Genomic DNA, 27524 nt, shown 5'->3' with positions numbered 1-27524 from the left:
ACATCACGCTGACGTAGACGCAATTTCTCGAAAAATAGACCATTTCAATAAATAATTAAATAATAGGCCCATTTCGGTAATTTAAAAAAAAAAAATTTTTGGGTAAAATGCCCAAGAAAATCATGAAAATCAACTAATCAAGTCAAAAGAATCGAAAAATAAAGATTAAAATGGAAAAAATTGTTGTTATTTGGCTATAAATATACGCTTTTGCTGTTCCTCCTATTCCTCATCTTCCCATTTTCTCTCTCTACCCTTTTTCTTTGCTGTTTTAAGAAAAACATTGCGAATAGGGAGAAGGGTGAGAGAGATAAAAGGGGAACAAAAGAACTGCAAAAAAATTGAACTTTTTTTTTCCTAAAAAACCTCAATTAGAAGAGCGATTATCGCTTCATCTTCCCCGAAACGACTTCGTCAGGTACTAATTTTCTTAAATTTTCTCTGAGTTTATTGGATCTGAATTTCGCTTTTAAGTTTTTAGATTCCGATCTGGATCTCCTTCAAAATTTTGGGAAATTTGATTTTTTAGGGTTCTAAATTCTAATTGGTCACTTTTTAAATATTTTAATGATTTTCTTGTAGTTAAAATGATTTAGTTATCGTTAGGGTTTTGAATCTTTTAATTGTTTCCTGATAAAAATATGATTAGAATAATTGGGGTTTTCTTCTTTGTTCTGAATCTGGGATCTGATTGAATGAGAATCTGGATGTTGGAATTATTTTTTTTTTAAATTATTTTTGAACTTTTAAGATTTATTGATCTCAGTTTTATGCTTTTGCAGGACATTTTTCGATTTCAGTATTAGAAAATTTTGAGATTTTGAATTAATTTTCTATCTGTGTTTTGGTTATTGGAAGAGGCTGTTTAAACAATTAGGTATCTTGCTTCTTATATTCTTTTCTTTGGTTTGGCGCAGAAGTTATTTTTGCGTAGGCTTTCATATGCTTCTTAGAATATATATATGCCTTTTTGTGCTGCTCCTTTTGCTACATTTTTTATATGTATATATTTGCTTTTTCGCTTCCTAAATTTGTAGCTAGAAGGGAAAAAGTAATTGGTAAAATTAAAAAATAATGAATGATTAAAATGATAGAAAAGACTAAAACCCAAATAAACTCATGGTATTGGGTTATCCAAGAAGCTTTCCTTATGCATTTCTCATTTGTGCCATTTGGAAATTTTGGAGCTTGCAGATTTTTTTCAGGTTGCTTTTGTTGCCATGGCTGCTGCTGCGACTGCCTCTGGTGGTCCACGATATGCTCCGCCTGACCCTACTCTTCCCGAACCATGGAAAGGCCTGGTTGATGGAAAAACTGGTTATCTCTACTTTTGGAATCCGCTAACAAATGTCACGCAATATGAGAGGCCTAGAGGGATAGATTCTGTCCCAAAATCTTCTTCAGTGCCTATGGGTTCTTCAGTTCTGGTTCAACAATCTTCTGAAGGGCGTTATAGGTATAGCTCTGAGAAGGAAAATGACCGGCGTGGAAGAGGCTGCAATGCTGTATCAAAACTTGAGTCAATATTAGGGGGTAATCAGGTATTGGTTCCACTTCTGTCCTCTAGATAAGGTTTCTGTTGATATGTTTTTTCTTGTCAGTCTTAACAAAATACTGCATTTGTGTTAACTTGTTTAGCACTGAATTGAGTAGTATGTATGTCCATCTTTGTGGTGGCTAAACAGTTCATTTTGTCACATTTGATTCTACGACTTGGGTTCATGTTTTCATACCTAGCTCCTTGCATTTATTCTTGTTATTTGGCTATCTCAAAACTACAGAGAAGTTCTAGCCTCCAAAGTGGGAATTTATGGTATTTATTTTTTCCTTCCTAGAATTAGTTTAATGTTCTTAATTCTTCATAGAATTCAAGAGGCGGACCATTTCATTCCCTTAATGCACCTAATGGGACTTCCAGCTGTGTGATTGGGGGATCTTTTGCTAGAGGACAAGGATCAGCAGCTGGGGAAAGTAATTTGTTTGGTGATGCTTATTGTCGTCAGCATGAGATAACAGTATCTGTGAGTATCTAAGTGATAATTATGGTTTATTAACCATTTTAGTAATTTCTGTTCTTTCAGACAATTTAGCTTCTGAAAATCTCTGTTTTCTTGGGGCATTGCTCTCCCTTATGACAAATTGTTTTTTTTTTTCTCTTAAATCTTGCAAGGGAGGTGAAGTGCCACCGCCTTTTTCATCATTTGAATCTACTGGTTTCCCTCCTGAGATACTTAGAGAGGTATGCATTTCTGCTTCTCCTTTTAATCTTTGTAACATAGGTGGATCTGAAAATTGCATATGGTAAGTAGTTGAACCATGCAAGTTGAATGTTTCTTGATGAAAGTTCTGTGATTGCGAAGGTCCCAATGTTGAGCATTAGACACATGTTGATTCTTTTGCCATCTTACTTTTTTGTCGCAGGTGCGATATTTGCTCCTTGGAGGGGCTAATGTCGTACGCTGTGGTGCCCTCTGCGGGGGGCTTGCTTATAATTTGGGGCGCCCTTGTATGGTGGACCGATTTTTCGGAAGGGCTTACTGAATGACCCAAGTTCGTGGCCTGGACTGCTGTAGCTGATGGTTAATTCCGCCACTCGGTCCGAACAGAAGAAGAGGCCTCCTCCTGTTCCAGCTTGCATCAGCAAGCACTTTCCGCTTGCATATGGGGGATGATGCTTCTTCTGACATAAGCCACTGCTCTATAACTCCTAAAAGAAAACCATAAGTCTTCAGGGCAGTACTTCTGCTCACAGAGATTGCTGGATTTTTTTCTTTAAACAGGTGCACAATGCTGGGTTTTCTGCTCCGACTCCCATTCAGGCTCAGTCATGGCCTATTGCACTACAAGGTAGAGACATAGTGGCCATTGCGAAAACTGGTTCTGGGAAAACATTGGGTTACCTACTTCCTGGATTTATGCATCTCAAGCGTTGCCATAACGATCCTCAAATGGGTCCAACTGTGTTAGTTTTATCACCAACTAGGGAGTTGGCTACACAGATACAAGACGAGGCACACAAATTTGGGAAGTCTTCAAGAATTAGTTGCACGGTATGTTGCCATTCTTTTATCATGTTCCAATTTCAATAGAATGTTCAAAATTTTTGAAATGATGCTCCCCTGATTATATATTGACATAGAAGCCTTTTGAAGGTGAAGGTAGAATTGTGATGTTTTACTGATGTGAATTGTCATATGTATGCGCAGTGTTTATATGGGGGGGCACCAAAGGGTCCTCAGTTGAGAGAGATTGAGAGAGGAGTGGATATTGTGGTTGCCACCCCAGGCCGGTTAAATGATATTCTGGAGATGAAGAGAATCAGCCTCCATCAAGTTTCTTACCTTGTGTTAGATGAGGCTGATCGCATGTTAGACATGGGTTTTGAACCTCAAATACGGAAGATTGTGAAAGAAGTGCCTACACGGAGGCAGACTCTAATGTTCACAGCAACATGGCCAAAGGAGGTCCGGAAAATTGCAGCAGATCTACTGGTAAATCCTGTTCAGGTCAATATTGGCAATATTGATGAACTTGTGGCAAACAAGTCTATTACCCAGGTTTGAACTCAATTATTGCTATTAAAGCTTCTTTGGGAATATGACAGTTAATAGTTTTTGTTGTGAATGAATAGTTACTTCTATCATTTAGTTGCTGAGAAATTTACCGTTCTGATGGTATGTTGCAGTATGTTGAAGTATTATCACCTATGGAAAAGCACAGAAGATTGGAGCAGATACTGCGTTCGCAAGAACCAGGATCCAAGATTATTGTTTTTTGCTCAACTAAGAAGATGTGTGATCAACTTGCTCGTAACCTCACTCGGCAGTTTGGAGCTGCTGCTATACATGGAGACAAATCTCAGGCTGACAGAGACTTCGTGCTGAGTCAGTTTCGCACCGGGAGGTCACCAGTGCTTGTTGCAACCGATGTTGCTGCTCGGGGATTAGACATTAAAGACATAAGGTAGGAGTTGGGATTTCTTATACACAGTTTCATTGTTTTTATAGCACAAAGGAGCGAGTTATGTTGCAGGAAGCTTTTCGTCTTTCATGTTTTCTTGGTTACATTTATAAATATATATATATTGCAGGGTGGTAATCAACTATGACTTCCCTACTGGAGTTGAAGATTATGTTCACAGGATTGGGAGGACAGGGAGGGCAGGTGCGACCGGATTGGCATATACATTCTTTGGTGATCAGGATTCAAAGCATGCGTCAGATCTCATCAAGGTTCTTGAAGGAGCAAACCAGCGGGTGCCTGCAGAACTTCGTGATATGGCTTCACGTGGTGGTGGGAGGGGAATGCCTAGACGTTGGGCTCCCAGTTCTGGTGGCCGTGATGAGGGGCGTGGTGGACGTGCTGGTTCAGGATATGGTGGTAGGGAAGGTGGAAGAGGTGGTCGAGGAATTTCCACATCTTCCTCTAGCTGGCATGAGAGAAGTGGAGGACGCGGATATGATCGTGAGTCTCGCGACAGGTATGTGGTGTTCTTTATCTTTTTAATTTTTTGGTTTTCTGATTAGTGAGTTTAGAATTATTGTATGCTTGATACTATGGAGTATGTTCACGTTCTGCCATGTTTATTAACCCCTTTGTTATGTATGCATTCGGCGCAGTCGTGGTTTCCGTGATAGTTATGACAAGGGAAGAAGTCGCAGTCGAAGTCCTGCAGGTTGGGGTGATCGCCATAAAACTGGTGTCCGTGACCGCAGCTGGAGTCGTAGTGCTGAAAGGTATGATAGTGGTGCTGGACGTCAACGTTCCCCAACGCGCAGTTTTCTTGAGGTGGGGATGAAACGGGACCGGTTGTCTCCATCCCAACAGCGTGGGCCACTTCAAAATAATTAGAATTCAATCGAACACTGAAATTCATGTAGCCCAATTCTTGAGAGGTCAAGGTCACCTTATGCTGGTGATCGGGGAAGATGGTGTGGTGACTCAGCAAGAGAGGGGAAGACGAGTATATGCTAATGGACCTCAGGTGGAAGGCATGGTACCTCCTGTCATTGATCTCTTTTGACCTTTGGATTTAGTAATTTGTTGGTTATGTAATGCTTTTCTGGTACCGTCTTCTTTCTCAGTTCGATTCTAGTTATATATATATATATATAGTTTCAGAAGTTGAAATTACAAGGGATTATTTGATGGATTTTTGGGTTAGACTTTGTAGTATTTTAGATGAATGGAGGAAAATTTTAGAAGTTTTAAAGGTAAAATAAAAGTTTGTAATGTATCAAGGATACAAACCTTCATCTCTTTTAATCTTTTAATGTATTAGTTGTGTGAAATCTCTTCTACTAAAATGCGTTTAAGGTCTTATAAATCAGTGTTTATAGACAGGATTATTTTAAGTTCTAGGTCTTCTTTTTTTTTTTTTTTTTACTGAATTTGAAAAGTAATCTATTAGTTGTTTTGCCCCCTTGATTTTCACCTGAATGTCATCATGTATTCTCTTCTCTTCAAAACTTTTTTTGGCAGAAATTGAATACAAATTTGTTAGGTGGACTTGACTTTTTGAAAAAATAAGTCGTAAAATTTGCAACATTTTGTATGTTCTTGTATTATTGTTTCGCTGTTTTATGTAATTATAAATGTCTGCTATTTAAATGTAGAAGAGAAGAGGGGAGAGTTGTCTGTTAGTGCAAACAATGCAAAAAAATGGTTATATAAACAATGAAATTTATTTTGAATTGTTCAGAAATCATATTAAAATCTATTGAAGTTGAGTCATAAATTTATTAATAGTGTAGTAATGTTAGGCGAAATTTACTCTTACATAATTATATAAAAATTATAGTAAAATTTGTATAATTAAAAAGGATGATAAAGTGCTTGAAGGGTTACGTTATGATAATCTTGAATGGACAGTACACTGTAACCAAACGCCAAGATGAACTATTCAAGGATGCTTATTTTTTGTCCTTGTCTAATTCTGTTTAATGCGTGAAGTAATATTTTTACATTTAAAGAAAAGATGTATTGGTAGATCAATCTTCTTCATCTATGGAAACACATTATTCAGTTGTATCTTCTACATGTTCTATTCTGCAACCTTAAGAGTTTCACCACCCTAATCTCCATCACCAAAAAGACATTCAGTTGATTGAGTTTTAAGGTTGTGTTTTTGAATGACTCGATATAAAAAAGATACAATGATTTATGATGCAACCTTGGGCTTTGGCTTCAGCTGTTTTGCTTTCGAGTACAAGAAGACTCCAGTAAGAGCCAGTGTAGTGCCTGCATGCATGCCCACCAGTCAAAACTTAGCATTTTACAAGTATAAAGATAAATTTTGTTTACTGCACTAATGACCAAGTTTTTACCTAGGGAGTTAATGGGTGAAACAGGCGTTTGGAAGAAGATAACTGATGCAATTATGACCACAACTCTCTTCACACAGTTCCCCACTGAATGTGTCACTGGTGACACCATTTGCAATATCATGTACGACACCTGTTCATTTGCAATATATTGAAAAAAAAAAATCCAAATTTGAATAACATATCATTCAGAAAATACACGTACCTGTTGATAACTGTGTAAACAGAATCCAGCCAGAAGAGATCTTATGCATAGCTCTCTAATATTCAAACCTTGGTTTGCCTTAATCCAAGTAAAAGGAAAGAAAAAACAGCATCATGTCAAGCTCTTAAGATTACATCAACATGTCTTCTTTATACACATGTTATATAATATAACTACTTACAGCAGATTGCAGGTATGAAGGACTGAACTTGACCCCTTCCAATAAAATGGCAGCAGGAACCAATAGCATAAACGAAATTATGGTTATTATTGAGAAAAGATTGATATTGTCCAATGTCTCCTGTTTATATTATTAATATTATTATTATTATAAAACATGTTAGTATTACTCTGATTCAGGTGTATATATTCCCTGCCGGTATGTTTCAATTTTTTTACCTCATTTTTAACCATGAATTTTTTACTGAGAACATTACGCGATTGGTTAGTCACATTGGAAGCCATTGCACTGCAGAAACCAATCCTGTTTCAGAACAGACAGAACAGTTAGTCAAGTTTAAGAAACAAACATCAACCAAGACCGAGTTCTATGTTCCTCTAATGAATGGGATGAAGAAACATGTATGTTACCTCAACTCTTTAGTTTCACAAAATAGTTGTATCATACATTTGTGTCCAAGTATAGGCATAGAGATATAGTTCTCCAATTATATGGGAAAACTCGAAAAATTTAACGCACACTTACTTAGACCCGGGTTACGGGTTTTGTTATTAAGAGAATCCTTCCTAGTTCTTACCAATTAAAAGATGACTCAGTGAAGGATGCTAATGCCACTCCACCAACAACTGGTATGAGGGAGAACACTATCCAAAATGTAGGCCACTGCAAAAATGAAATTGTTAAAAACAAAGTCAATGACATGATAGTATTAATTTATCAGATTTCAGAGTCAAGCGTTGATGACACACAAGTATATTTGCGTTATTAAAATTTTGTTCCATATATTTTAAGAAATCTTAAGCATCATATCTCCATATTCATATTTGAAATATAATTACAAACAAGCTCCTCATTTCTATAAAAACTGGAGAGCTGAAAGAATTGGAACCTCAAACATTCAGAAAAAGAAAAAAAATACTTGTTGGTTTCAAACAGTAATCAAATCAAACAGTACAACTCATACCTCTCCAAGAAAAAGAACAGAGAATAAGACTGTGAAAAAGGGCTCCATTGCTTTAATGGTGTGAGTGAAGGAGACATTAACTCTCCCAATACTAACATTTGTCAAAAGGTTGCCAAGAGTGTGAACTATAGCCAATGGAATGATTACTGCAAGCTGAAAATTGCTTCGTAAAAAAGCACTTTACTTTCAGAATTGAAACAGAACTATGTGATTGAAATTTATGAAAAATACCTGAGAACGAGTAAGCTTTGGTCGATGGTAAATATTTGAAGCCCACATTATAAGGATCATCAAAGTCCCACACCCAAAGTGGAAAGCTGTAACTGTTGCTGGAAACGTATACACCTTTAAAACCTTCATAAACAACAAGAATGCACTTGATATTCTACCACTTTTAACCATCAAAAGCTAAATTCAAGATCTACCCAGTGCTTTAAATTGCATTTTAATCTCAATGGGAGCTTGGTTTCCAAGAAAACAGACAGGACTAGAGGAAAATGAAAAAAAGCTACATCTTTAGCTTCAAGAAGTGACTAGTGGTCTAACGAAAGACCCAGTTCATTATTACACAAACAGAAAGAGATGAAAATGGATTTATAACCTGCTTGTTGAAAATGTTGAAGTAGATATTCAAAATATACCAAATGGCAAACATGGCTCCAAGTTGCATGCTCGTAGCTAAACCACTAGAGTCATTTGTGTCGCCTACGTTTCCAGGAACCGGTGTAGCCCTGACCTTGAAGCCATCACATCTTCCATCTGAAATGAGGAATGGCTCGTTGATTCGACGAGCATTGAAGCGGGAACAAGAAGAAAGATGAGAAGCTTTTTGAAATGAAAGTCCATTGATGGATCTGAGGAGAACTAATGGCTTTAATGAAGACAAGTTCCAGAGTGAACCATATCTGTGGTTTGGGTTCTTATTTAAAGGTCTCAGCAATGGAGTTAAAGGAGAAAGAGTAAGTGCAGTGCTCTGCATCTTGAATGTTGCAATAGTGAAGGCAAGGTCATAGTTGTTGGGGGGACTTTAAGCTTTGCATATGAATACAAAATATAAGGGGCATGAATTGACAAGTAATTAGGTTAACCAGTCTTGCTGTTCACAGTCCATTAGTTCATGTAGTTATGTTTACGAGTAAAATTTATGACAGCAAAGGACTTGAAAATGATGACTTTCCACCACAAATTTAAGACGAGGTTCATGTTTAATGTCTCAGTTATTCATATTAATTATGGGATAATGTCGAATTGTAGACTAAAACAGAGGAGAGATGTAAAGATCCAATCCAACGTTTTCTTTATTTTTCAGATTTCATTTGGTGGGTGTTATTAGCTGGCGCTAGGAAATGCATGGATGGTATGAATCCTAAAGTATGTGTGTATTGAAGTTGCTTTGACAAAGATGTGGCGATGGGGGCTCGTTTCTCGAAAGGGAGCTCTAAACATGGACCTCATATTTTTGCCAACAATATTTATCTCCTACAATCCATTTCCCATGATATTTTCAACCTTTGTACGAACTCCTTCAGAAAAGTATACGATATATTGTTAAGATTTTGATATATTTTCTCAGAAAAATATGTTTTTTGAGTTCATATTTATATATAGAACTCAAACACATTATGACATGTATGAACGGATTGCTTGAATTGACTCCATAAAGTCCACATCAAAAGAATTTTTCACGTATTCACAAGCGTTCAAAGAAAGATCATTGTCATCCAAATATATGTAAAATATGGTTAGTTGAAAACATGGAAAATAATAAGAGCCTAAGCCATTCTCACAACTTTCCTTGCCGACTACATATAATGATGAGAAATAAGCAAATTTTGTAAAGTCTTGTATGTTCAACATTAAGTATATATATTTCAATGTCATGTACTAAGTATTTGATTTTTATGAGATTCTAATATACTAGTTTTAATATCAAACTAGGGATCAAATCCAAGACTTTCAATACAATCCAAGTTTCCTTGTATAGAAGATCGACTTATAATTAGAGTTAAACGTTGAGAAGATTTATGATATTATGAAGATAATTTAAAACCTTTATATGTGACTATTTATGTGGAATAAGTGATTGTAATTTTGTAACTCAACAATCCCCTTTAACTTTTATTTATGATTGACTTGTTTAAGTTTGGTTGGATAAATAGGGAGCACTTTTCTTGTTCATATAGGGAATATTTCATTGAGTGCAAAATTGTAAGTTAATATAAGTTTTCAAAGGAAAAGTCTCAGAGGGACAGTGATTCTATCTAGAGTATAGGATTGAGGTTGCTTAAAGTTTTAAAGGGAAAGTGATCCTATCTAGAAAGTAGCAGCAAGGTTGCTGCTTTGTGAGTGAGTGAGACAGACTTAAATCACAACTTGTACTTGTTGAAGTATAGTGAATTAACACTTTGGGTAAGGCCTTGTAAAGTAGGAAGTTTTCGAACTTCACAAACAAAATTTTGGTATCCATCGTTATTTTACCTGTAGTAGTGTGATAAGTGCTAAAAGTAACATGTTTTAATCTAATTCTTAATGCATTTTTGGGTGATTATTCGATGTTAATTGTGAATTTCATGCTCCTAATCCTTTAAATTCATGTTTTTATGCTTAATAGAGCATTTGAGAGCAAAATGAGCAAAAAAAATGAGCAAAAACTGAAAAATCAGAGCAAACTACAGGAGCTACATGGGCTGGCCCATTCCATACGGCCTGCCACACGACCATGTGGTAGGCCGTGCTGATTTTGTGAAATTGCACCCTAAACTGCAGGAAATCATATTTTTTAGGTTTTTGGGCATTCTAAGATGTATCTACGAAAAAAATAAGAAGATAGGAGTGAATCATCATAAAGTACTCAAGAAAATAACTCGAAAAACACCATTAAAGCCGACTCTGAAGCATACTTCCATCAAGACTAAAGATTCGCATTTGATTTCTTAGAAGATTATCATGAGCTTGTTTATTTCTTTTAGTTATATTGTATCTTAGATGTTTTTCATTTCAAGCATGGATTAATTTTTTAATACCTAGGGAGATGAACCCTATGATGGATTCTGTCTTTTGATTTTTATTTTACACAATAGAGACTTAGTTTCTTATTCTCAATTATGTGTGCTTAATTCTTGGTTTGATATTTCTAGATTAGTGAACCATGTTTGATATGCTTAAATCAGGGGAGGAATAGATCGTGTTTAAGAGTAGATCTTGCGTAATTGAGTGGAGTTGCATGCAATCTTAGAAATAGGACAACATAAATCTACTGGATTAGAGTCAAATCTAATAGGGGAATCCATAACACAAGTTAATGTGATAATATAAGTTTTAATTAGAAAGAAATTTCAATTAATCAATTTAGATTCAATTGCTCTAACTCTCGAAAGAGATATTAGCATAATTTTGGGATTTCTACGAATCAAGTTACTAAGTAAAGAATTTGAGTAATTTAGATTGATAATGACAGATGAAACCTAGGTGAATTTTTTCCTCGGTATTGTTTCGCTTCTTGGTTATCAATCGTTTATTTTCCTAATTTGTTCTTTGTGGTGTTTGTTAGTTAATTAATTTAGTTAATTTTAGTTTTAATTAATCACTCAAATTTATTAGTTAAATAATAGAATGACGATAATTACTAGTACTTCTAGACTTTGTGGGAATGATATCTTTACTCACCGTAGTTATATTATTAATTGATAAGTGCACTTGCCTTAGTAAGATTTTTAGTTAGTTTCACGACGAATCATAGTGGCTTAGCCTAATTGCAACTTACTATATACTTGGACTTGTATCTGTTGGAAAAAATGTGGTGTGTTGGGCATCAAAATTTTAAAGTTTTTCATGCATCTAGGATCATATCGAATAGTTAAGAAAAATAGAACATCAATAATCTAGTATCTGGATGTGCTTTGATCAACTTTGACAAGTTGATTTGCAATTGAACTCAAACTGCCTGCAGGGAACTACATTCTTTTACGAAAATGATAATATCTCAGGCTACAGACCTCAAAATCTGGTGACTTAAAAATCTTTTCAATGAGGACCAGAAGGTCTATGATTTAGGTATGAGAATCACCCAAAAAGGTGGTCGAAAGGTCTCAGGAAGTCAAGTCAAAGTTACTTTTACGAAACCCAACAATTAATCTCAAACTTCCCGTAGTAAACTGCATTGCTTTATGAAAATGATCATCTCTTGAGCTATAGACCTTGAAACTACAGTAATCTTGTAACATCCCTAACACCCCCTAAATTAAGAATAATGCTAGTACAAGATGATATATGTTAGAATTTTTGAAGGAAATAAAATAAGAACTATTAGTGTTAATAGAGAAGGGAATTGGATATTAGAAGAAATTGAAAAGACTTGTGTATTGAGAGAAATAAATCCGAGATTTTGACTAAATTGTAAAGAAGTGAAAAGCGATAGGGACAAAGTAGAATTAAGAAAAAATTGAGGGGTTAAAGTATAATTTCAAAAATTTAAAGGACCAAAAGTGAAAATATTCTAAATATTGAAAAGATGAAGTGTAAAATAAATTTATAAGCAGAGGTTAAGTTGAATAAGTGGAGAAATATAAGGGACTAAATTGTAATGTTACCAAATCAAGTGGTGGCTCAAGGAAGAAATTCTAGAAAATTTTATGGGTAAAATAGTCATTTCCCAATTAGGATAATTATCGTGTAGTATCATGGTAATTATGGACTATTTGGTGTTGGATTTTGATTGGTTAAGACTATTTAATATTATTAAATTATTATTTTAGTATAAGATATTTTATTATTTAATTAATGGTTAAGTAAAAGGGATAAAAGAATGATGGAATTCACTCATCTTTCTATCATTCTCACGTCCATCATTCTTGAAGAAAAGAAAAATTTTATTTCTTTGCAATTTGGTCCTTTCCATCAAAATTCACCTTTCAGCTAGAAATTAAAAGAATTTCCATAACCACAAAGAGGGAAATTTGATAAGACTGTGGTGAAAATGAATATCAATTTGGATTCAAGAAAAATAGAAATTGGAGGAGAGGGTAAATCAAGCTAAGGCTTGATATCAAGAGAAAATGTAAGAAATTTAAGTTTTTTTTAATTATAGAATTCATGTTTAATTGAAGGAGAGATATAATAAGGTGATTTTAGTGTGAGTTTTGATTATGTATTTGATGTGTTCATGAAGTAGAAAAAGAGAGGAAATGATAAAAGCGTTGAAAACACAATGAATGTGGTAAAAGAAGTGAGGAAGGAAGAAAACTAAAGCAAAAATAGTGAAATTCTAACAAAAAAGAGGTAAGTACTTCAAGAATCTTACCTTACAAAAGTAAAATTATGTGTGATTTATATTTAAATAGTTATATTAATGTTTTAATATTTAATTATATATATATAGGAAAATATTAATGTTTATTATGAAATTAATTAGAAAGAAGTGAATATATGAATTTAACCTTAACAACAAAGTGAATAGATTAAGTGCAGTGAAATTAAAGTAAAAGGACTAAATTGAAAAGTGTAAAAATTCTATGTGTGGAATGAAATAATATGATAAAGAGCATAAATGAAGTGTTAAGTGTTAGTGAGTTAAATACAAATAGATATTGAAGAGATATTATAGTGGTTATTAAATTCCGTTTGCTAAAAACTAAATTGTAAAATATTCAAAATGTGTTTAAGTGTACTAAAATTTTGAAATAACATATCTAAATGTAGTGATATATGACTAATGAAAAGGACTAAATTGTAAAATATGCAAAATAGAAAGTAAGATAAATTACTATTTTGATGTTGGAAATGAAGCATTATAAGAAAGTGTGTTATATTATTATAGTGTTTATTGAATTTTTATAACAATGACTAATTTTGTTATATTTGCTCATGTAGACAATATATGAACAAGTAAGATATAGATAACATGCCATTAAGGAAACTTTTGGCGTGCTCTCTATTCTATTAATGCACTTTGGTGCTACTCTGTTCTGTTAATGCACTTCGGTGCACTCTATTTTGATGACGCACTTTTGGGCCATTTTGTTTTGGTATTGCACTTCGGTGCTACTTTTTTTTGTTATTACACTTCGGTGCATCCTTGTATTATTTTTGTATATCCTACATGTTCTGTTAAATCTACATTAGGCATCAAATAAAAATTAAAGGACAAAATAAAGTTATGAACAATATGACAAGTTTATGTATTATTGAAAGGAAATGGTAGTGAACTAAGTTATATTGAATAAGTTATAATACGGAAAGTTCTAATGTTAATATATTCTAAACCTAATTGATACAATATTAATGTATATTGTTTATATTTATTTAATGTAAAGGTAAGATTAATTTTAGTTGTACTTACTAAGCTTTTGCAAGCTTAATGCATTATTTTCTAACGTGTAGGTAAAAGATTGATTTGAAGTATTGTAACATCCCTCGCCCAACCCGATCGCCGGGTCCGAGCTACAAGATACTACATTTGATGTAGGAGCAAATACAATCAATTTACAGTAAAATATTCATACTCACATGCAATTTAATGTCAAACACATTCTTTTGTTGTTAAATAATCAAAATCAAGTCTTAATCGAGCTTATGAAAGTGCTTTTGTCAACCCGAGCTTGAAATAAGACCAAATTGTAAAGTTTTATAGGGTTGACATTGTGACGTCACCTTCTCCAAGTTGTGACGTCGCCAAACAATTTGTCACGTTGCGTACTTAAGCCACTCGACGACACAACGTGACTCATTGTCTGTCGATGTAGCGATGAGGTAGGTTGCTTGTCGGGATGTGGACTCAGTTTTTGGTAAAAATGAACCATTTGATACCTATTTCAATGCTTCCAAACATACCTATCAATTTTATCAACAAAATATAACTTTTACTTGATCTCAAACTTACCAAATCATGCTAAACAACTCAAAAATTCAATCCAACCTTTAAACAAGTATTCAATCCAATCTTAAACAAAAATTCAATACATAATATTGTACTCAACATTTCAAATGACATTTAATTTTAACATTTAATGATTTAAATACCAAACCTTATCTATGTCAAACCAATTAGAAACATGCCATTTCACCTTATATTCATACATTTATGTTCATTTTGCACTTTAATGGTTCATATGTCTTAAAATTGAACCAATTCATATATTCATTAATACATATTTCAAGCTTACCAATCAAACATATCATCTCAACTTCATTCCATGCCATTTTACATACCAAGTCTATAAACATAGTTCAATGACCTGGTTTCCAGTGATGTCAGAAATTACAGTTCCGAAATGTCATTTTCGTAAACCGTATTCGTAAATATTATTTAATATTTATGAGGCTAGTATAAAAATATATTAAATTTTGGTCTATTAATTTTGTTTAATTGGTAGTTAATTAAGGTACAAGTGTAATGATCCAAAAGTCAATGGTGTTGGAAATATGGTTTTGTGACCCTATTTCCATAAAAGCGAGTTCGTAAATATTTAATGAAATATTTATGGAGTTAATGTATAGATGAATAAAAATTTTGATAAGCAATTTAACTGAATTGGGGTTTAATTGAGGAATAGAGATTAAATAATAAAAGTTCAATCACTATAAACTTTTAAATTACCAAAGGACTAAAGTGGTAAATAAATCATTATACAATGAATGTTGGTGGATGATGATGACATCTTCCACAAAGTTTGATTAATAATATGATTAGATTAACTATGTTATGTTTAAGTTAATTAAAACATAAGTGATGTCGAAACGGTGGTTTTGAAACCCCATTTTTGGTAATCGAGTCTGTAAATATTATTATTTAATATTTACGAGATGAATATAAAGGTTTATTGAAGTTTGTTTCATTAATTTTGGCATTTAAATATTTAATTAAGGAACAAGGATTAAATTGTAAAAGTATAAAAGTTAATCACTATGAATTTTAATTGCTAAGGGATTAAAATGGTAATTAAATCATAGTCTAAAATGAAAATTAAACCATTTTAGAAAGTTAGTGGACGGTTAGGTGCATGTTTTATATAATAATGTAATAATTTTAATTAAAATATAATAAATTATAAATTATAAAGCAAATAAACAAATAAAAGTGAAAAAGAAAGACATGATTGTCTTCATCTTTCCTTCTTCAAATCGAAACAACAAAGAAAACATTAAGAGAAGCCATTTCAAGCTTTTTACAATCACCTTTGCATGGTAAGCTTAGATTCGTTTTTTTCTTGTAATTTTTATATTTTTGTGATCATGGAAGCTTGGTTTAGTTAACCCATGTATTAATTTTTAAAACTGTTACAATTTTCAAATGTTTCCATTGATGAATTCTTGATGAAATTGGTGTTATTTGGTTAGATTTGATGCTTAGATATGAAAAAGGACTAGTTTGTAAAGTGAAAACTGTTAGTTTTGAACATAGAGACTAAATTGTAAATATTTCAAAATTTTTATGAAATTTATGTGAATATAGATATTATAGATATGTAAAAGGATAAAATTGAAATCAGTTTCGAAATAGATGCTCAAATGTGAAAGTTATGACAATTTCGATTTAGGGACTAAATTGAATAAAATATGAAATTTTAGGAAAATTTTGTAAATAAAATTAAAATTTCCTATACATACAATTAGATGTTATAAAGTATTTGATATTAATAAATTGAGTTGAATTTTCGTATAAATTGAGATTTACATAAACCGGAATATACTCGCGGAAAAAAAAATTGTGGAGTAGTCCCTAACACCTTGACTGTTGTTGTTTTTGCTAGGTAAGTTCATAAGGAACTACTATGTAAATTTTGTGGTATGTTTGATTATATTTAATGTCTATTAGTTTAGATTAATTATAATTTTGATGATATTGACTTATAATAGAATAAATCGTAAAATATGAATTGTATGGCAAATATGAATAGGTACATGGAAGTAGGTATAAATTGATTATATTTTTAGTGTTAGTAGATGATATGTTAGAATTATATAAGTTTGGAATGGAAATGTGGCATAAATGACTACTGCCTTGTTGCTTTAGATATGTTTTAACCATGTTTGGAATACTTATATAGGTGAATTGGTAATATGATAAGTGAATTGGTATGGAACCATTTGGTAGTTGGTTAAAGTATGACTTACATTCTTAATAAGGAATTGTAGGATTGAATGTTAAAGTTGATAGGTAGAATGCATATGGTTATTGGTGTATGTTTTAGACATGTTTTATATGATAGGTTGAATGAATAATTGAGTAGATGGATTGAAATGGTATGGTTAATGCTAAATTGTGCTTTATTGAGTTGGTTATTTTGGATGATTATAAAAATGAGAATGATTGAGAATGTTACAAGTTAGAAATGATATGTTTATGGGATATATTGACGTTTGAAAGGTGATTAATTTGGGAATTGTTGAATGAAGGTGTTTTGGTATGATACGTATTGATTTTGTGCAGGTTATAGGGTGCTCTTAAGCACCAATCGTGTTTAAGGTGAGTTGGGCATGAAAGGGGTCCAAAAATACAAGATTTTGACTTTTTTGGCTTCAAGTTATCGATTCCATAGGTAAACGTATTGGTACTTAAGTGTTTTTCAAGCAAGTTTTCGAAAACAAAATTCCAAAATGGTATCAATACTGGACTGAAGTATCGATATTTTATATCAAAGTACCGATGCTTTACAAGGGTATCGATATTATTGAAGTTTTCTTTTAAAAATGTTACAAAAAATGCTAAAATAATATCAATACTAAGTGAAGGTATCGGTACCTAAAGGTAGGTATCGATACTTCATGCTTAGTATCGATACCTCTTGACTTAATTGTGTGACCAAGGTATGCTTGTGAATTTCATTAAGAAAAATGAATAGTTACTAATGATTCTGATAAAATGATCATGGAGGGTGGCCGTACTTCCAATAATTGTTACAAAATGATGCTATTTGTTAGTTGTAATAGTGCTGCAACATCGGAATTGGAGCTATGGCATGAGAAGCTTGGCTATATCCACTTTGAGGGTTTATAGAGACCAGTTAGATACGAGGTAGTTCGAAGAACCCCAAAACTTTCAGGAATCATTCCTAAAGTGTGTAGTAATTGTATGAAAGGAAAACAACATCAAGAAAAGCATTAAAAGATGACTCATATTCAGACCAAAGCAACATTTGAGCTCTTGCACATTGATCTATTTGGCCTTATGCAGACAAAAAATGAAGGGAGTTGTTGGAAGATTTTCAAAAATTTATAGTGTTCCAATACTTATAAATGAAAGGGTGTAAATAATCAAAAGTTATAACCTTTGGTTATTAATCAAGAGCTATGACTATTCATAGTAATGAGCTATGTCCCTTAAATATTAAGAGTTATATCATTTATTATTTTAACAAAGAGTTATAACTATTTAAGTAATTTTAATTGAATAGTTATATTTATTTATAAGGTCTTACTTGAATGGTTATATCTATTTAAGAGATGTGATTATTTAGAAAAGACACCTATTGAAAAGTTAAGTCTCTATGAAGAGACATGAAAATTTTTATAAATAAGAGTGAGATTTCATTTGGATGATATACCAAAAAAGTTCTCAAAAAGTTCTTTCTATTCTTCCTCTGTAACACCCCTAACCCGTATCCGTCACCGAATTAGGGTTACGAGGCATTACCGAACAAACACAACCATTTTTTTTTTGCAACTAAACTGATCACAACATGAAAATTTAATTACTTTCGCATAGCTATTATAATTTACAATCAAAATGTAATTAATATCGTGCTCAACCTATACATGCCATAAGATTGAGTTCAAACATTTAACAAAATACCAAAAGAAGTCGATAGTGTGATGGACTATGCTGATGATCCCCGAGCTCGTAACGCGTCTCCAAAATCTAAAAAAAAACAAATGGATAGAAAACAAACAAAGTAAGCTTTTATAGCTTAGTAAGTCTATAGCATAACAACAAAAATATATATAAATTAACAAATACTTATAGACAAATGCATACATATTTATCAACAATTAAAAACCGAATGTATATACACTTTATTACTTGCATACTTTCAAATTCACATATGTACTTATCATGTGCATAAAATTGATCATACACATGTATATATATATATATATATATATACCAATCACATATTATATTCACTTATATATATATATAGACTCATTATGAATTTATACCGAGTACATCGCTAATACATACATTCAATAGATATATATATATACATATTCATCATATACAAATTAATGAGTACATTTATATATATATCCCAATTGCATCCATAAATAATTATCAAACACATAGGCTCCATGTATATATTTAACAACTGCATATCCCCATGTGCATTTATAAATTCAACAACCGCATATACCTGATATACATATGCCTTTATCATTTGTATACACCAAATGCATACAATTATGTTTAATCAAATGCAAAAACCGAATGTAGATGTATACTCACCAAGCATATAAAAACCTAATATTTATGTATACATCGATTTCATATAACCAAAATCATAGATATATCAATTGCATATTCTCACATAGTTTAAATAGATTCACCGGCACTTAGCCTGCTAGGTTTTAAAACCTGATTCGATACACCGGCTTATAGCCTGCTAGACCTATAGTCCGAAATGTATCACCGGCATTAAGCATGCTAGACGTAAAGTCTGAATTAATTCACCAAGCATTAAGCACGCTAGGCACATAGCTTTGAATTATATCACCGGCATCCACACGCTAGACAATAAATCGATTTACATTCGATCACTTTATATTAGTCATTCAAACTAACAACCTCATATATTCATTTCCATTCGAGACTTTTGCATGAATAAATTCACATAATCGAAACTTTCTTAAACATATATAAGTTCCATACCTAAATTCATTTCAAGAACATATACGCATATACTTGATTCATCGCATTTCATAATATCTTACACATATATCCTACCTAAATTCGGATTAAGTACCTATTCATGTATGTAAACATATCCAATCAAATATTGCATATACATATATTTTCATCTCACACATAAACATACTTTTCAATACCACATATATACTCATGAATTACATGTCTTAAATTAATTCCAAAGGTTTATACACGTATATACATATATAATGACATATCTAAATTCAATACACAACACATGCACGTATTTTTGCATGCTTATTCGAATCTATATATATATATATATACAATTATAACATACATATCACAAATCAAATCAAAGAGTTTATATATATATATATACTTTTATAATCATTCGAACCCTTTTATATATATACATATACCTTATACATACCTTTGATTAATCTAATAATTTATACATGTATATACTTATATACCTTCATACTTTAACTAAATTCAAATGACTATATAAGTATATACCTATGATTCGAACATGTAACAATAATGCATATAATTCACTCATACTTTTAATTATTTCAACCAACATATTTTCAATTATAATTCATCAAAATACAGCACATATACATACCTATATACTGATTTTATGACATTAAATAGCTAATAGACTTACCTCGGATATCCGCGGACTCGATCGACTATTCGATTACTTTTGACTTTCCCGATCTAATTACATTTTCTTCATTCATGATCTAAACATATTCAAATTTAACCTCTTATTCATCAAATCATTCAATTTTATCCAAAAACACATAAATGGGCAAATTACCATTTTGCCCCGGACATTTACACTTTTGCAATTTAGTCCCTATTGCGTAAAACACAAATTACACAAAATCTCACAACACTATAGTTAGGCCGAATCTTCATTGTATTCATACAAGTCCATGTATTTCATTTATTTCCCATTTTAGTCCCTCAAAATTTATTTTCACAATTTAGCCCTAAATACTCAAATTCATCAAAATCCCAAGACAAAACATGTTAATCTAAGACATATCTTCCATTATTCATCATCAAACATCACAAAACACAAATATTCATCAATGGCACATTTCAAAATCATCAACAATTCACAAAATTAATACATGGGTTCAAGTATTCAAAGCAACAATCTCAAAACGTAAAATTATCAAAACCAAAACAATTTCATACCTTAATCAAGCTAGAAAAGTGCGAAACCCTAAATGCCATAGATGTTTTCTTTCTTTGCAACATTCGCCAACAAAAGAGATGATAATGGCTTGTTTATGTTTTGTTTTATTATACTATACATTATTTATTAATTTACTTATTTAACCTTTAATAATTAATAAACAAAACATATATAATAAGGTTATATTAGTCCTTTGCCACCCACTAACTTACATAGTGGACTATTTGCATTATAAAACCTCTAAGTTATAAAGACAACAACAATTAGGTGCTTTTATAATTAACCCCTAAATTTTCATTTTACGCGATTAAGCCCTTTTATTAAATCGGACACTTAAACGACGAAATTAAAACACGAAAATTTCACACAATCACATACACACAAAATAAACACACATAATAATATTAATAATATTTTTCTAATTCAGATTTTTGGTCCCGAAACCACTGTTCCGATTAGGGTCAAAACCGGGTTGTTACATCCTCCATCTTCTACTATTCTTAGATTGTTTTATAAGGAATTTCTGTAAAAATTCTTAATAGAAATTGATTTTCTTGTTATACTTTGATTAATGCTTAGTGAACTATTTTTGTCAGTGCAAAACGCAAATACTTCATTGTATCCTCAAGGTTAATTTGTTTGAAACTCATTTGCACATCGAGCATAGTGGGGGCGAATAAAACCTTAAAGATAATGGCTTGATACATGCCTTAGAGCCTTGTCCTATTGATTCATTTTTTGTCTGAGTTATTGTTCGTGTTCCATTTGTGTGTTCGAGATTTTCCTCATCGAAATTCTGTACCAAGAAAATAATCTCAAAGGTTTGTAAGGTTCCAATGAGTTCATTTGTCCTCATTGTGTCAATGTCTTTGGCCTCCTTTATAATAGTTACCTAGATTACAAAACATTTAGAGAGAGACCTCAAAACCTTGTAAACCAACTTGGAATCCAAATACTCTTCACCAAGAGCAAAAGCCTGGCTAGAAAATATCAAATAGTTTTGCATAGAATTCAGATAATGACTCACCATCAAGCATTCTGAGAGTTTCATACATTACCGTTATTATCTAAAGTTTGGATTGTGTGACAATGGTTGTGCCTTCATGATCTATTTCCAAAATTATCCAAGCTTCATAAGTAGTAATGCATTTGAATATCCTTTTAAACTCATGGGAGTTTACACTATTGAAGATGGCCTTAAGAGCCTTCGAATCAACATTAGCTTGATTTTCTTCCTTTGTAGTCCATTTGGTTTCTAGCTTGGGAGTTTTTACACTTCCGTAGTTGGAGCCTTCTAACTAGTTAGCACTGCTCTCCAAGCTTTCTATCCAAAAACTTGATAAATGCCCTCATCAAGCTTTCATGTAGGCATAGTTTAAGCTATCAAGCATAATAGATCTTGAAATAGAGCTGGCTTCCATCTCTAAAAAAATTAACAACATGATCCTCACCTAATATGTTAGGTGTCTCTCTCTTATACCAATTGTTAGTATTAAGTTTCTTGTCAATTATAAATTAAGTTGCAACAAAAGAAACAATTGAAAAAGGAAAGTAACAACAATACAAAAGAGATTTGATTATATAGATTAAAACACTTTCCTACATCTATGAGGGTCTTGCCTAGAGAGTAATTCACTATGAATCAATAATAAAAGTCATGATTTAAGTTCAACTTACTCACCAAGTTGACACCCCACTCTTATACAGTCAACTAAAATCATTCTTCATTAAGTCTTTCCCCTTGAAAGCTTAGTTATGAATAAAACACGAAAACATTTTGTTTACAAATAACTTTTCACTAAATCAACTTCCTCTAATTAACAAAATAAATGCTCTCTTTAATTCATCCATGAACTTGCTAAACAAGTCGGCTTTTTAGACTTATAATTTAATGGTTAGTGTAACATTCCTAATCCTTATCCGTCGCCGAAACAGGGTTACAGAGCATTATCGAGATTTACAGATCAATTACAGACATATCATATCGTTTAACATCCATATCAGAAATTAATCAAATTTAATCATATTGTCCTTTACATGAGCCCTCAAGGCCCAAAATATGTATTAGAAACAAGTCGGGACTAAACCAGGTACTCAGAGAATTTTTCGCAAAATGTCAAAATTTTTCAAAGGTGCACGGGACACACGCCCGTGTGGCCAGGCCGTGTGTCTCATATGGTCAAGAGACAAGCTCGTGTCTTAGGCCGTCTGGGCATTCAAAATAGGACACACAGTCGTGTCTTAGCCCGTATCCGTACCCATGTAACTCTCTGACTTAGGTCACATAGCCAAGTCACACGCCCGTGTGCTAGGCCGTGTGAACATAATAACTTTCATTAAATAGGTGCAGGGGTCACACGGTCAATCCATACGAGTGTGTGCTAGGCCGTGTGAGAAATTTTGAGTATTCTGTTTTGAAATTTTGAAGATGCAGGGGACACACAGCCAAATCACACACCCATGTGCTAGGCCGTGTGTCACACACGGCATAGACACACGTCCATGTCTCTGCCGGTGTGGACGAAAATAGGCTAATTACAAGCCACATTCATTACCTTTTTTTTTATTTCAACGTAAAGTATTAATTTGCACACTTATGAGCCATAACAAGACTTTCAATTCAAGCCAAAAATCAAGCTTTATACATCATATATGTTCAAGTATCCTAGCTTACCAAAATAACCATACTGACATATATGCATATTTTTACCGATTAAGCTATCTCAAACCATTTATCAATATGCCCACGTGCTTCCATCATTCAACCATTTCAAACACATATCAAACATGTTAAGGTCTTGTATACACATAAAAACATGTCCATCTCAAGCCATTCCTATGGCTAGATACAACCAAGCATACATACCTGCCATCATTGGCTCAATTTAGCCTATACATGCCATTATAACCAAAATTTAGTTTTCTATATGTACCGAAATGAGCTGATGGATAGTGTGAGATATCTCCGTCAAGTTTCCAATCTAACGAGCTTCCGAATTACTATAAAACAGGAAAATAAAACAAAGTAAGCATTTAATGCTTAGTAAGTTCGTACAACATGGAATTTAACTTACTATTTAATCACATTAAAAATAACATTCAAGGCATACTTAAAGCAAATTGGCCAAAAGTCCTAGCACATATCCTCATCAACCATGTTAGACATGTATTTCATATAAACATCAAGCAACACATATGAGCTCAACATTAATCAAATTTCCATATACATGTACTTTTCACATCATGTATTCGGATATCATGTATAAATTATATCCATGTATTTCAAATATATTTCCGTAATAAGTCATCTCGAATTTAAATTGTTTCATATCAAAATTTTGTCCGTTGAATCATTTAAAATTTCGATGAATACACGAATGGTACACAAAAAGTGTACAAAACGGTAATCCGTCAATTCATATTCATGTATGCCCATACGAGCATGTAATCGGGAAGCTCTTTCGAGCCATATAACGAGAAGCTCAAGTGAGTCTTGTAACAGGAAGCTCCTAAGAGCTGTAAACGGGAAGCTCATACGAGCCAATATCGGGAAGCTCCGGAAAGACATTAATCGGGAAGCTCATGAAAGAGCCTTTAATCGGGAAGTTCAAGCGAGCCAATATCGGAAAGCTCCGGAGAGCCATTAATCGGGAATCTCATAAAAGCTATGGTGTGTCCACAACACATGCATGATCACAACCAATCGGGATGATCCGAAGAGTTATTAACGAGAAGCTCGCAACAACCATATAACGGGAAGCTCATAAGAGCTAATAACGAGACGCTTTTTCGAGCTGTGGTGTGTCCGTAACACATGCAGGACCATAACCAATTCGGGAACCCTGTATCCATCGAATTTCATTTATTCAAACGGGACTTAATACTTGTCAGTCACCGTCAGATATGTGATTAATTTCATATACATGGCAATAATACAATCACATACATACAATTAAATTCAAGCATATAAATATACAATTTAGTTACACGAACTTACCTCGACAATGTTCGTGTACACAAAAGCTACTAATCCGTTACTTTCTCTTTTCCACGATCTAACTCCGCATTTGATCTATCCGAATATATAAAAATGAATTTAACATCAATTTAATACAATTCATATTCAATTCAGTCCAATTCACATCTTTGGAAAATTACTATTTTTCCCCTATACTTTTAATTAATTATGATTTCGTCCCTAGGCTTAGAAAATGAAATTCATGCAATTTAATCCTTATTCCAAGCCTAACCGATTTTTACATATAACATTAGCAGACCATGTATTTCACAAAATTTAGAAATTTTCCATAAATTTTCCATCTTTACATTTTAGTCCCTAAATCATCAAAATTCACTTTACAAAAGTTGTTTATCTATCAACAACCTTTCATTTTCTACCATAAAACTTCATAATTCAACTATATTCACCCATGGAAAAACCCTAGTACTTTGATAACTTTACAAATTAGTCCCCTAGATAGCTAAATTAAGCTATTATGATCTCGAAAATATAAAAATCATTAAAAACGGGACAATAATACATACCTATTTGAGCCAAATAAGTTTGCTAGAACTCAAGTTCTCATGGCTAGGGTTTCCATTTTTTTAATTTGGGAAAGATGATAAAATATGATGATATTTTCATTATTTAATCATTTATCATCTTTTATTATTTCTCTTTCCAATTTAGTCCTTTTCTTTATTTAATTTTCTATGGATGAATCATCATACTTATCTAATAACTCCTCTTAATGGTCTATTTGTCATATAAGGAGCTCAAATTTTGAATTCCATAGCTATTTGATCCTTTTAGCTACTAGAATTTAACTTTTGCATGTTATACAATTTGGTCCTTTTATCAATTAAACATGTAATCGGTAAAATTTTCTTAACAAAATTTTTATACGATATTCCTATCAAACGATAGACCATAAAATAGTATTAAAATAAATTTTCTTCCGGACTCGAATTTGTGATTCCGAAACCACTGTTTCGATTCCACTAAAAACAGACTGTTATAGTTAGTATGACCAAAATAAACTATTAAAATTGCTTACCGATTTGTCCTTGATAAGGCATAAAATAAGTAGAGATCTTTAATACTTGGTCTTTTGTTCAAACCATGTCTTTTCAATCATGGTAAGTCGATCATACTAGAACTCTTGGTAAAAAGAGTAAGATGCAATTTGACCCTTAATATAGAACTTTTATCTAAAAAAAGTAAGAAATATAATGATGAAATTATAAAAATATAAATCATTTAAAATTTTATAGGAAGAGTGTTGTGAATATATATATATAAATGAAATAGTAGGTGATTGGTTAAATATCAAGAGGATTTATGAGTGTTGGTATGGGTTCACGTCAAGAAGTAAAAAATAAAAATTTACCAACTCAAATCTAATTATTCCTGCCATTCAAATAGTGTGAAGTCTTATCACTTTGTAGATGAGGTGAGCCCTATGCCTTCAAAGATTTCTCAACCTCTTTTGGCCCTTCACTTATATATGGATAATATATAACCCTTTTTTTCTCTCATTTTTTTCTTCACTTTTTCCCTCCACTTTTTCTCTTACTATTCCTTTGTTTCCTCGTAGAAATTAACCTGAATATCTAACACAAATATCCCAAAACCTAACACTTTTTCGCCTTTTTTCTCCTCTCTAAAAAATGTACCTTAAACATCAACTCCCTTGTTTGCATTGCCAACCACATGACTACATTAGAATGGTAATAACACCTTTCAATATTATGTAACCTTCTCTCCAACATCTTGGGATTCGTAGAATCTTCTGCTTTGTTTGCATATTGTTTCTGACCCTCTTTTTTGTGTTTAAAAAGTATAAAATTTCAGGTTTTTGAAGCTTCGAGTTGATTTTGTTTTTGTAGGTTCAACATATGATTGAGAGGTGTTTGCTCCTTCAGATGAGCAGAGATGACTGTGTCAAAGCACTGGCTAAGCATGCTAAGATTGAACCAATCATCAGCCTAACAGGTAAAAGGGTATCTTTACAAATATCCCGAATTTGGGGATTGTCACCTCTTAAATGTGAAACCGCGGACCAAAATTGTTATTGCTTTGAACCAGCTTAAGCTGATGCTTTAATTTGCAGTTTGGAAAGAGTTGCTTAAAGAGAACAAAGCCTTCTTTCGTGACTATTTCCAGGCAAGGCAGTACTTGAACAATAAGTCTAAAATCAAATTCTGTTTTTGATTTGTTCTTTGGCGTGAACTTAACTGAATCTTTTTTGTGTGATGAAGATAGCTCAACTCAAAGGAGGGCTAATTTCAGAAGAAGAAAGTATTGAGAAAGATGATCCAAAATCTCTATGACTGAAGATCACTTAGAAACTAAATAGAAGTGATCAAGAACTTGACAGACCTCTATTTCAGCCTTCAGATTGCAAAATATAACTGGGTCTTTTTTTCTTTAATGATTTTAGACCCAGATAAAGATTGTAATATCTTATCCTTTTATATATAATATGCTAAGTTCCCTTAATCTTACCAACTATCTTCCAAGTTTGTCTAGGATTCCAAATTACGGTCGGAATTTCTATATGATTCAATAAATAATTGTTTGGAAATCTTGATTTGGGTCAAGAAATTTTATATTTTTATTGGGATAACAAAAAAAAAAAATTCACAAATCTAAGTCCAATTTCATAGGAGTTAAATTTTAGATTTCAAAATCCATTTTAAAATTTGGAATTTTCAAAATGCAATATTGATTAAAAAAACATGAGAATTTTTTTATTCTCTCTTTTTTCACACTTCC

The 27524-nt window shown here is 32.5% G+C and overlaps 3 protein-coding genes across 6 annotated transcripts; 2 read left to right on the top strand and 1 right to left on the bottom strand.

The window, feature by feature from the left end:
* Positions 1–230: 230 nt before the first annotated feature.
* LOC105779642 (DEAD-box ATP-dependent RNA helicase 46) lies at positions 231–5291 on the top strand. Of its 2 annotated transcripts, XM_012603485.2 has the most exons (10): positions 231–418; positions 783–877; positions 1195–1541; positions 1866–2021; positions 2171–2239; positions 2781–3050; positions 3207–3557; positions 3686–3963; positions 4091–4480; positions 4620–5291. In XM_012603485.2, exons 3-10 carry the CDS (start codon positions 1221–1223, stop codon positions 4849–4851), a joined length of 2067 nt encoding a protein of 688 aa, XP_012458939.1. In that variant the 5' UTR covers positions 231–418; positions 783–877; positions 1195–1220; the 3' UTR covers positions 4852–5291. The 2 variants fall into 2 exon arrangements, with proteins under 2 accessions (XP_012458939.1, XP_012458938.1); XM_012603484.2 differs by lacking the exon at positions 783–877.
* Positions 5292–5894: 603 nt separating this feature from the next.
* On the bottom strand, positions 5895–8773 carry LOC105779643 (phosphoenolpyruvate/phosphate translocator 2, chloroplastic). Of its 2 annotated transcripts, XM_012603488.2 has the most exons (10): positions 8275–8769; positions 7905–8027; positions 7674–7826; positions 7287–7372; positions 6928–7012; positions 6710–6829; positions 6529–6606; positions 6327–6456; positions 6173–6240; positions 5895–6073 (listed from the first exon to the last, which is right to left on the bottom strand). In XM_012603488.2, the coding sequence occupies exons 1-10, from the start codon at positions 8650–8652 to the stop codon at positions 6044–6046; spliced, it is 1251 nt and encodes a 416-aa protein (XP_012458942.1). In that variant the 5' UTR covers positions 8653–8769; the 3' UTR covers positions 5895–6043. The 2 variants fall into 2 exon arrangements, with proteins under 2 accessions (XP_012458942.1, XP_012458943.1); XM_012603489.2 differs by lacking the exon at positions 7674–7826 and having other exon boundaries at positions 8275–8773.
* A 17437-nt stretch (positions 8774–26210) lies between these two features.
* On the top strand, positions 26211–27253 carry LOC105778748 (uncharacterized). Of its 2 annotated transcripts, none has more exons than XM_012602507.2 (4): positions 26211–26476; positions 26636–26741; positions 26860–26912; positions 27012–27253. In XM_012602507.2, exons 1-4 carry the CDS (start codon positions 26417–26419, stop codon positions 27030–27032), a joined length of 240 nt encoding a protein of 79 aa, XP_012457961.1. In that variant the 5' UTR covers positions 26211–26416; the 3' UTR covers positions 27033–27253. The 2 variants fall into 2 exon arrangements, with proteins under 2 accessions (XP_012457961.1, XP_012457959.1); XM_012602505.2 differs by having other exon boundaries at positions 26223–26476; positions 27008–27253.
* The last annotated feature ends 271 nt before the right edge of the window (positions 27254–27524 follow it).

Source organism: Gossypium raimondii, chromosome 4 (genome assembly GCF_025698545.1).
Source record: "Gossypium raimondii isolate GPD5lz chromosome 4, ASM2569854v1, whole genome shotgun sequence".
In the NCBI taxonomy this organism is placed as follows: Eukaryota; Viridiplantae; Streptophyta; class Magnoliopsida; order Malvales; family Malvaceae; genus Gossypium; species Gossypium raimondii.
The sequence above is the reverse complement of the archived record's forward strand: the minus strand, read 5'-3'. Positions and strand labels throughout refer to the sequence as shown.

Coding starts and splice junctions, on each gene's coding strand:
- LOC105779642 (XM_012603484.2), top strand. CDS start 1,221: ATGGCTGCTGCTGCGACTGCCTCTGGTGGTCCACGATATGCTCCGCCT. Junction 2,022..2,170: donor AGCATGAGATAACAGTATCT/GTGAGTATCTAA, acceptor AAATCTTGCAAG/GGAGGTGAAGTGCCACCGCC. Junction 3,051..3,206: donor CTTCAAGAATTAGTTGCACG/GTATGTTGCCAT, acceptor ATGTATGCGCAG/TGTTTATATGGGGGGGCACC.
- LOC105779643 (XM_012603488.2), bottom strand. CDS start 8,652: ATGCAGAGCACTGCACTTACTCTTTCTCCTTTAACTCCATTGCTGAGA. Junction 7,827..7,904: donor CAAAGCTTACTCGTTCTCAG/GTATTTTTCATA, acceptor AGCAATTTTCAG/CTTGCAGTAATCATTCCATT. Junction 6,607..6,709: donor CTTCATACCTGCAATCTGCT/GTAAGTAGTTAT, acceptor ACTTGGATTAAG/GCAAACCAAGGTTTGAATAT.
- LOC105778748 (XM_012602505.2), top strand. CDS start 26,417: ATGTACCTTAAACATCAACTCCCTTGTTTGCATTGCCAACCACATGAC. Junction 26,742..26,859: donor ACCAATCATCAGCCTAACAG/GTAAAAGGGTAT, acceptor TTTAATTTGCAG/TTTGGAAAGAGTTGCTTAAA. Junction 26,913..27,007: donor TCTTTCGTGACTATTTCCAG/GCAAGGCAGTAC, acceptor TGTGTGATGAAG/ATAGCTCAACTCAAAGGAGG.